The 10,252-nt window shown below is 44.1% G+C and overlaps 2 protein-coding genes across 3 annotated transcripts in view; one reads left to right on the top strand and one right to left on the bottom strand.

Moving 5' to 3' along the window:
- Positions 1 to 5,158: 5,158 nt before the first annotated feature.
- Positions 5,159 to 9,989, bottom strand: LOC102255211 (chromosome unknown open reading frame, human C11orf1). Of its 2 annotated transcripts, none has more exons than XM_005856834.2 (4): positions 9,591 to 9,989; positions 6,377 to 6,607; positions 5,822 to 5,888; positions 5,159 to 5,576 (listed from the first exon to the last, which is right to left on the bottom strand). In XM_005856834.2, exons 1-4 carry the CDS (start codon positions 9,630 to 9,632, stop codon positions 5,401 to 5,403), a joined length of 516 nt encoding a protein of 171 aa, XP_005856896.1. In that variant the 5' UTR covers positions 9,633 to 9,989; the 3' UTR covers positions 5,159 to 5,400. The 2 variants fall into 2 exon arrangements, with proteins under 2 accessions (XP_005856896.1, XP_014394997.1); XM_014539511.1 differs by lacking the exon at positions 9,591 to 9,989 and adding an exon at positions 7,781 to 7,959.
- A 76-nt stretch (positions 9,990 to 10,065) lies between these two features.
- The window catches only part of FDXACB1 (ferredoxin-fold anticodon binding domain containing 1), a 5,043-nt gene continuing 4,856 nt past the window's right edge, over positions 10,066 to 10,252 (top strand). The window contains exon 1 of the mRNA XM_014539507.1: positions 10,066 to 10,251. Within this exon, the coding sequence (XP_014394993.1) occupies positions 10,085 to 10,251 (167 nt within the window). The 5' untranslated portion in view covers positions 10,066 to 10,084. The remainder of the gene's footprint in view (position 10,252) is intronic.

Genomic DNA, 10,252 nt, shown 5'->3' with positions numbered 1-10,252 from the left:
TTTTATTGATTTTTTACAGAGGGGAAGGGAGAGAGATAGAGAGTTAGAAACATCGATGAGAGAGAAACATCGATCAGCTGCCTCCTGCACATCTCCCACTGGGGATGTGCCCGCAACCCAGGTACATGCCCTTGACCGGAATCGAACCTGGGACCTTTCAGTCCGCAGGCCGACGCTCTATCCACTGAGCCAAACCGGTTTCGGCTGTTTATTTTTTAAAAATATATTTTTATTGATTTCAGAGAGGAAGGGACAGGGAGATAGAAACATCAATGATGAGAGAGAATCATCAGTTGGCTGCCTCCTGCATGCCCCACATCCATGATTGAGCCTGAACCCGGGCACGTGCCCTTGACTGGAATCAAACCTGTGACCCTTCAGTTCGCAGGCTGGCACTCTATCCACTGAGCCAAACCAGCCAGGGCATGTTTGCCATTTTAATTACGGTATGTCTAGGTGTGGGTCTCTTTGGGTTCATCTTGATCAAGATTCTCTGCCTCCTGAGCTTGTGTGGCATTTTCCTTCACCAGATTGGGGAAGTTTTCTGTCATTTCTTTAAACACGTTCTCTGTTCCTTGCTCTCCCTCTTCCTTTTCTGGTGTTCCTATAATGCAGATGTTTTGTTTCTTGTTGTCCCAGAGTTCCCTTAAACTATCTCCCTGCTTTTTAATTCTTTTTTCTATTGGCTGCTCTAATTGGGTATTTATTTCTACTTTGTCTTCCAAAGTGCTGATTTGATCCTCTGCTTCATCCAATCTACTTTTAATAACTTCCACTGTGTTCTTGATATCAGATATATCATTCTTCATTTCTACCTAGTTCTTGTTAATGGCCTCTATTTTCCTTTTCATGCTGTTGTAATTTGCACTAAGTTCCTGAAACATCTTTATAGCCATTGCTTTTAACTCTTATAGGTTGCTTGTTTCCATTTCATTTCATTTTTTCTGGAGATTCCTTCTTTTCTCTCATTTGGGGGTTATTTCTTTATCCCTGTTTTAGCTGTCTCTTTGTATTTGCTTCTATGTATTAGATAGAACTGTTATGCCTCCCATTCTTTGTGGACTGGCCTAATGTAGAAAGTGTCTTGAGGTGTCTAGTGGTGCATTTTCTTTGTTCACCTGAGCTAGATGCTCCAGGAATCCCATTGTGTGTATTATTTGGGCTCTCCTGTTCTAATTGGGAGGAAAACCTGAGGTGTGAGGTTTTCCTTCAGGGTGGGGCAATTACTTCTGCCTGGAGGCTAACTGTTATTCTCAGACTCTTAATAGGCCTCAGAAACTCCACAGGGTGGGCAAGGGGTTTTCCAATAGGGTGGGTCAATTGTCTCCCCCCCCCCCCGCCCCAGGCAAAAAACATCTGGATAGCAAAGGTCTGCCTGAGAAAGATGACCTCCACAGTGTGAAGGAATGACTCAGCACAGAAAACCAGGGTGTTTGCTTTCTGATCTCTAATCCCAGAGCCCCCAACCCTGGCTTATGCTTACACAGCTCCAGTCCACTCTGCCCTCCCTCTGCTGGAGCCCAAGGTGAGTGGCTGCACTCAAAATTTTGTGTGTTGGGCCTTTAAGTGGGTGTCTGCATTTCCAGCTATCTCTCCCTGGCACAGCAACCCCCTTGCTTTTCACAGCCAGATGTTATGTGGGTACCCTTCTCAGTTCTCATGCTCTCTGCTAGGAGGCCCAGCTTGGGAATTAGACCCCAGAGTTCTCAGTGGTAACCCCCCACAGCCGAGATATCTCTCCAGAACTTCAGCTGCTGTTTGTGGGAGCCCAGCCAGCCCTTTCATGCCTCTGCCCTTCCTACCAGTTTCTATAGTCTTTCCATCCTTTGTTATCAGGGTTCTCTCCAGCTAGTCTTCAGTTGATTTTTTAAAAATACATTTTATTGATTTTTTACAGAGAGGAAGGGAGAGGGATAGAAAGTAAGAAACATTGATCAGCTGCCTCCTGCACACCCCCTACTGGGGATGTGCTCGCATCCAAGGTACATGCCCTTGACTGGAATCGAACCTGGGACCCTTGAGTCCGCAGGCCAATGCTCTATCCACTGAGCCAAACCAGTCAGGGCTTCAGTTGATTATTCATGATGGCTTTTTGTATTTTAGTTGTAATTCCAGTTTGGTCCTGGGAGTGTGTCTGTTTAGCATTCACTTACTCCACTGCCATTTTTAATCTCAATCTAGCCATTTTAAAATTAAGACTGTTGCCTCCCCATGGTCACTAACCTTAAACTAATCTCAACCTTTTATCAATCCTTATCAATTTCCTACTTTGAAAGACTCACCTTAAACCAGTGGTTCTCAACCTTCCTAATGTCAAGACCCTTTAATACAGTTCCTCATGTTGTGGTGACCCCCAATTTCATTGTTACAAATTGAACATAATTAAAGCATAGTGATTAATCACAAAAACAGTATGTAATTATATATGTGTTTTCCGATGGTCTTAGGCAAACCCTGTGAAAGGGTCGTTCGACCCCCAAAGGGGTCACGACCCACAGGTTGAGAACCACTGCCTTAAACCAACTGAGCCCTTATCACAATTCCTGAAGATATAACTTACCCAAATATTTGCCTTTTGAATTATTACCAAGACTCTGTCAAGCTGATGTTCTTCCTTGCTATAGGCTTAATAACTCAGCTTTGTTTGATCAACAGGTTTCTGTGGTGATTTTTGTGGGGAGTAAAACATTGATAGTCATAGCTCTTTAAATATAAATATAATTATTTATAGATAAGATGATATAATTTCTGAGATCTGCTCCAAAATTAATTTTATAAAAAACAGAGTAGATAGGGGTAGGAAAATTTATCATAAAGTTTTGAAGATGGGAGTTCATTATAATATTCTGTCTGCATTTGTATATTTTATTTTTTTAATATATTACATTGATTCTTTAAAAAAAAAATATATAGAGGACTCCACCAAGATAGTGGCATAGGTAAACACCGGAGACTGCTGCCGCAAACAACCACTTCAAAAATACAACTAAAAGACGGAACGGACATCACCCAGAACCACAGGAAGGCTGGCTGAGGAGAGACTCTTCAACTAGAAGGAAAAATAACAGCACACCGAGGCTCAGAGGAGGCGCAGTGTGGAAAAAACTCAGGTGCGGAGGTGCGCGCGCAAAGCGGGCTGGTGGCTGAGAGCGCGGTTGTCGTTTTCGGTCAGGGGGGAGTCTCAGACTCTGAGCTCCAGATACGGGCGAATCGCTGGGGACTCGGACCCAAACGGGAGAAGCGGGAGTGTCTGGCATCAGTTGGAAGGCAGCTTTCCCTCCGAGGTTTGCAGCGGTTCCGGGGGTTCTGAGAAGCAGAGCCTCTGGGAACAGGACTGAGGGCACCATAACGGCTCCCTCCGCCCGCCCTGTTGAGCCCGCCCCGCCCAAGCCCTGCGCAGAGCCATTTGCCGGATCGCCGCAGGCAAAGGCTAGATTAGCACCTCCCCAGAGGACAGAAGTTTTCCGCGGCAGACACAGCTGATTCACACAGCCAGTCGGCCTGGTGGTCAAATCCCTCTAGTATTAACTACAACAATCAAGGCTCAACTAGAACAAGACTGCGCACAAAGACCACTAGGGGGTGCACCAAGAAAGCATAAAAAATGCGGAGACAAAAAAACATGACAGAAATGGAGGATATAGAGCTAAAAATCGCAATTTTGAGGGCTTGCAAAAATGTGCTAGAAGCTGTCAATAAACTTGAGGAGAGAGTCACGAAAACTAATGAGACCCTCGATGCTATGATAAAGAACCAACTAGAAATTAAGCATACACGGACTGAAATAAAGAATATTATACAGACACCCAATAGCAGACCAGAGGAGCGCAAGAATCAAGCCAAAGATTTGAAATGCGAAGAAGCAAAAAACACCCAACCGGAAAAGCAAAATGAAAAAAGAATCCGAAAATACGAAGATAGTGTAAGGAGCCTCTGGGACAGCTTCAAGCGTACAAACATCAGAATAATTGGGGTGCCAGAAGATGAGAGACAGCAAGATATTGAAAACCTATTTGAAGAAATAATGGCAGAAAACTTCCCCCACCTGGTGAAAGAAATGGACTTACAGGTCCAAGAAGCGCAGAGAACCCCAAACAAAAGGAATCCAAAGAGGACCACACCAAGACACATCATAATTAAAATGCCAAGAGCAAAAGACAAAGAGAGAATCTTAAAAGCAGCAAGAGAAAGAGACTCAATTACCTACAAGGGAATACCCATACGACTGTCAGCTGATTTCTCAACAGAAACTTGGCAGGCCAGAAGGGAATGGCAAGAAATATTCAAAGTGCTGAATACCAAGAACCTACAACCAAGAATACTTTATCCAGCAAAGCTATCATTCAGAATTGAAGGTCAGATAAAGAGCTTCACAGATAAGGAAAAGCTAAAGGAGTTCATCACCACTAAACCAGTATTATACGAAATGCTGAAAGGTATCCTTTAAGAAGAGGAAGAAGAAAAAGGTAAAGATACAAATTGTGAACAACAAACATGCATCTATCAACAAGTGAATCTAAGAACCAAGTGAATAAATAATCTGATGTACAGAATGAACTGGTGATTATAATGAATCAGGGACATAGAAAGGGAATGGACTGACTATTCTTGGGGGGGAAAGGGAAATGGGAGATGCAGGAAGAGACTGGACAAAAATCGTGCACCTATGGATGAGGACAGTGGGTGGGGAGTGAGGGCGGAGGGTGGGGCGGGAACTGGGAGGAGGGGAGTTAGGGGGGGGAAAAAAAAAGGAACAGAGAGGGAGAGAGAGAGAGAGAGAGAGAGAGAGAGAAACATCAATGATGAGAATCATTGATTGGCTGCCTCCTGCATGCCCCACACTGGGGACCGAGCCCGTAACCTGGGCATGTGCCCTTGACTGGAATTAAACCTGGGACCCTTCAGGCCAGAGGCCGACACTCTATCCACTGAGCCAAACCAGTCAGGGCTGCATTTGTATGTTTTAAATTCTTTATGATAATAAAAAAGTTCTTTTTCTTTTTCTAGTCCTTAAGAGGAATGTTCATTAAGATCACATTAAAGTTACACTATCTGACCATGACTACCAGACTCATACCCAGAGAGCATCTAGGCAAATGTAACCTAAGTTATACTGAATTTTGCTCCTGATGGAAGGCAGGAAAGAGCAGACTGGTTATAGATTTGAGAGAAATAATTCTTTTTACTGCCCTCTTACAACACCCCCAATTATATAACTAATAGATGTAACCAACTCAAATTTTACATTTAAATATTGGTTAAAGGTGGTAGATAACATTTCCTGTGCTTTATTTATTCAGAGAGTGAAACTGTGCTATAGTGTTCTGACTTCTTAGTTGTGCTTAGAATGTGCTCCCTCCTGTATTCTGTTCTGGAAAAATGAAGCTTCTTATTATTTTGTTAGAACCTCAGACTCTGAAATGGGCAGTTATTATGATTACATACACACACAGAGTGATGTTCAATTTGAGGTTTTGGATAGCTACGCATATAAGTTGACTTTTCTGTGCATTTGTATCGAGGTGGATCCAGCTCAGGTTGATGTCCTGGGAACCAGTGAGGCTCTCGCTTAAATCCTGAGGGAAGAGAAGAGAGAAGACAAGTGGAATCAGTCAATAGTAAGGAGACTTAGTAACCAATTTCATTATTACTTCTGAGGGAAGAGAGAGTGAGTCCTGTAGAATTCAGAAAAGAGAGAAATCATTCACTCATTCATTCATTAATTCACTCATTCAGTTAACTTTTATTTGAGTTCCTTCTATGTTCCAGGCCTTGAATTAGGTCTTGAGAATTTAAGAATTAAAAAGAATAGTCCACCTACTATGGTTTGAAAGTGGCATTTTGTTATTGTAGCTTGTATCATATGTTGTTTCAAAGTAGTGTCCAAACTGGAAAGAAAAAGTAATAAATTAAAAATATAGGAGTCTACATCCAATATTTGGAAATAAAGGACACAGTGACATGAATTCTAACATGCTCTGCCATATTTTAGATTGACTAGAGGTCTATATATCATTACTCTACATCCTACTAACTTTCATAACCTTTTTATGTTTGCTTAGGAGACCTAAAAGGGCAAGGACCAGGGGAAAAGCTAGCCTGAGTTCGAAGACATTGTATATTTCTTTAGATGAATAAAATTCAAACAAGAAGAGAAAGAGTACTATCCATCTTTTTATTACCTTACAATAATGTAATATTCAACATCACAGTTAAGTGGGATAGGTATTCCAGCTAAGAACAGCTTCCCTCCCCAACCACTTCACTGAAAAGTATGAGAGATTTCAGCATTAGAAGTTATCAGATTCTTGCCTCTCAAATGGCCACTATTTCTTTTGCTAACAGAAGGAAACAAAGAAAAAGAAAGTTACATTACCTGGGAAGGCAAGGGTTTGGGCTGCATTATATTCCTTAGATCATATCTTTCCTGGTTCCAGTTGCCCATCAGGGTACGATTTGAATAGGCATTCTCATTAGTGGTGCATCTCCATCCATACTGGGAAAACTTGGACATATTATTCCAATCTGTCCACACTTCAGCATGGCCATCTGCATTAATGAGGCTGCCATAGTGAGGGTTTGTAAGGAAACAGGAGAGGAACTCTCTCTGGGAAAAGATGAGAAAAGAAAAGCTTCTTACATAAATCAGAGAGCAGAAAAGGCATCCCCTTTTCACCCTTGGCCAAACATAATATAAGCACACCTTACTAAGAGTCTAGGCTTTCCTTCCAATTTGATTGCTATCATTGTTTCCGTTTTCCAGGTTCACAAGTCCTTTGACGTATCCTCTCAATCAGTAGTATGAATGACTATATAGATTAAATGCTCCCCCTCCAAAATACAGAAAAACTTTAGTAACCCTAATACTATATACTAGCTAAATGTTCAGGTAATTTTGAGATGTGGGAATTTAAAAACTAAGAGTATTTCCCTGGCCTGTGTGGCTCAGTTGGTTGGACCATTGTACACCAAATGATGGTGGGTTCGATTCCCAGTCAAGGCACATACCCAGGTTGTGTGGTGGATCACCAGTCGGGTTGCGTGCAGGAGGCAACCTATCAATGTTTCTCTCTCGCATTGATGTTTCTCTTTCTCTCTTCCTCTCTCTAAAAATATAAAAGTATTGTTATAGTCAAAGAGAATAGGGAGAAGTGAGAACTGGAAAACTAGATAACACAATAAATGATAGTTTCCTTCCTTCTAGGACCAATTCAAATGCAATTATTCTATATGGCTTCCCTTGTCAACTTATTTGTCTCACACTGTACTTCATGTTCATCTTTCTATATTTATAACTGCTACCATGTGTCAAGAGTTTTTAAAAATATATTTTTTATTGATTTCAGAGAGGAAGGGAGAGGGAGAGATAGAAACACCAATGATGAGAGAGAAGCATTAATTGACTGTCTACTACTTCATGCTCCCCTCTGGGGAACCAAACCCACAACCAGGGCATATGCCCTGACTAGGAATGGAACCATGACCTCCTGGTTCATAGGTCGAAGTTCAACCACTGAGCCACACTGGCTGGGCTCAAGAGTTCGTTAAGTACACTTCCAATAGCCTATACTGGACTCTAAATCCCTGAGGACAGGATTTGTGCCTTATTATCACACTCTCTCCTCTGCCTGACCTCTCAATCAACAGTTCTTTGAACATACCAGATGACCAATATCTGATTTTCAATTTGTAAGAAATCAAAAGAAGCCTACCCATTTTTATTTTTGGCAAAAAGAAAAATATAAAAGTCTGGTCCCTTGGCTTAGGAGCAAGACATTACCTTCCCTGAAGAAAAGTAATTTGATCCTGAGGAGTTTATGTTGTTTGTAGATTCTATAGGAGAGTGACAGAAAACCTTACTCTTCTGGTCCATGTTCTTTAAAAGAAGAGATGTTACCAAACCTGGCCCTCCCAGTTCTTAAGCAGAGAAAGAATGTAGATCACTCGATCACCATGACCAGGTCACCACTCACCCACCTTTCCACAGGTAGGGACAAAGCCAATACTGTCCTCTCACATGATGTGCCTTTGCAAGACAGGTGCATGCACTGATGTCAACAAACAGCATAATGACTAAAGAGTAGCTGGTACCACAATGTTCACCAGGCTTAGTATTCAGGCTGCAGACCAAGGCGATACTGTCCTGGGGCAATAGGACAGATACCATCATCCACTCAGTTTTCCACTCCTGGAACCCGGGGCTTATCTTTGACACCAATTCCTCTTTCAATCCCTTACATCACCTAATCATGAGGTCGTGTTGATTTTTTAATTAGCTCATTATCCTCTATCCCCACTGCCAAGTTACAATTCAGATCTCCCTATCAGCCCTGGACTCTATGACTGCAAGAGCCTCCTATTTGACCTCCATGCCATCAGTCTAGTTCTCCAAGCCTTCTTTTGTTTTGTTTTGTTAATCCTCACCTGGGGATATTTTCCCACTGATATTTATTTTTATTTATTTATTTATTTATTTAAAATATATTTTATTGATTTTCTACAGAGAGGAAAGGAGAGAGATAGAGAGTTAGAAACATCGATGAGAGAGAAACATCGATCAGCTGCCTCCTGCACATCTCCCACCCAGGATGTGCCCACAACCCAGGTACATGCCCTTGACCGGAATCGAACCTGGGACCTTTCAGTCCGCAGGCCGACGCTCTATCCACTGAGCCAAACCGGTTTCGGCTTTTCCACTGAATTTTAAAGAGAGTGGAAGAGAGAGGGAAAGACAGAGAAAAACATGGATGTGAGGGAAACACATCGATGTGGTTGCCTCCTGAATGAGCCGCAACCTGGGCCCAGGCCTGGGAGGAACCTGCAACCCTTGACGGGAATTGAACCGGGACCCTTCTGTCTGCAGGCTGATGCTCTATCCACTGAGCCAAACCGGCTAGGGCTTTCCAATCCTTCTTCACACAAAAAAGCAGGGCTTTCAAAAATAAAAATTTAATTGTGTTCTCTTCCTATTTAAAATGTTTCAGTGTCTGGCCCCTGTTTCAGAATAAGGTCCAGGCTATTGAAATGGCTTATAACGTTCTGTATGTCCTGGCCCCTGCTTAATTTTTCAGTGTCATCTACTATCTACTCTCCCTCCAACTACATTGCAGCCAAACTCAACTGCTCTGCGTCTCCATCATGCTTTGGCATATATTGTTCCTTCTGCCTCTTCACTCCTCTTGACTCGGGTAAAGCGTACTTTTCCCCCTTAGCTTTCAACTCGTCTCAATGCCAGGGAATCTTTTTTTATTTCCTTTTCTTCTTTTTTTAAAATTTTGTTTTATTGCTTAAGGCATTACAAAGAGTATTACATATGTCTCCTTTTCCCCCCCTTGACCTACCCCCATTGCCAGGGAATCTTTCACTCCCCCCCCCCCAAATGCTAAGGTTTCCCGTCTGTGCCGTCTGTGTGCCCCGCGGGCACCCTGCTGTGTCAGAATTGCCTCTGCTGCGCGTCCTTCCCCAGACCACAAGCTCAGCGAAGCCAGAGGCCGCATCTTGCTCATCCACACACGCATCTACCTAACCGTGCTCACAGCGGCACACACTCAGTATTTCCTGAATGAACAAAAGGCAGGGGATGGGAGCACCTGGAGACATTCCGAGCAGTAGAGACAATGGCCAGCGGCCATTTTGGGTGAGACGAAGACTGTTATCAAATCCTCTGTGTCAGGAGCGAGCAGAACGCAGAACACGCCGACTTTAACCTCTCGGCGGCCCGAGTCCCGCCCCGCTTCCTTCACTCAGAACTCCCTCCCCCTCGGCCTCTCCCTCTGCGCTACCGACTGCTTGTGACCTCATGCTTGGGTGACGAAGTCGCTCGGGGCCCCCTCGGGCTCCGGGGATTTCATTTCAGGCTCTCGATGGGGTGGGCGGAGTATGGGGACGGCGTGGTCGGCGTCTCCCTTTGGCACTCATGGTTAGGTTCATCCCTGGATGGGGCTGCACTAGTTTGTCCAGGCCACCAAGCCTGTGGTGCGTCATCCACCGGCGACGAGCGAGGCGCCGTCAGCAGGAGCCCCGCGACGGAAGTGACGTATAACGGGCGCCTCCGAGGAGGCGAGCGGGAGAGCCAGTTGAGGCCATGGCCCCTCGGCGCCTCCTCTTGGTTGGGGAGGGGAATTTCTCCTTCGCCGCCGCCGTGAGCGAGACCCTGGACCCCAGCACTAGTCTAACGGCCACCTGCCTCCAGAGCCCCGCCGACTTCGCGGGGGACCCGGCGGCCCGGGAGAACCTGCAGCACCTGCGCGAG

The sequence above is a fragment of the Myotis brandtii genome, unplaced genomic scaffold (genome assembly GCF_000412655.1).
Source record: "Myotis brandtii unplaced genomic scaffold, ASM41265v1 scaffold105, whole genome shotgun sequence".
Lineage (NCBI taxonomy): Eukaryota > Metazoa > Chordata > Mammalia > Chiroptera > Vespertilionidae > Myotis > Myotis brandtii.
This window is presented reverse-complemented; position numbering and strand designations above follow the sequence as displayed.

Bases quoted from the DNA above. Each gene is read 5' to 3' on its own strand.
- LOC102255211 (XM_014539511.1), bottom strand. From the start codon at position 7,873: ATGGACCAGAAGAGTAAGGTTTTCTGTCACTCTCCTATAGAATCTACA. The intron at 5,889-6,376 runs GTAATGTAACTT...TTTTCTTTCCAG, and splicing joins CCAAACCCTTGCCTTCCCAG to TTTGGACACTACTTTGAAAC. The intron at 5,577-5,821 runs GTAGGTGGACTA...CTCTTCCCTCAG, and splicing joins AATGCCACTTTCAAACCATA to GATTTAAGCGAGAGCCTCAC.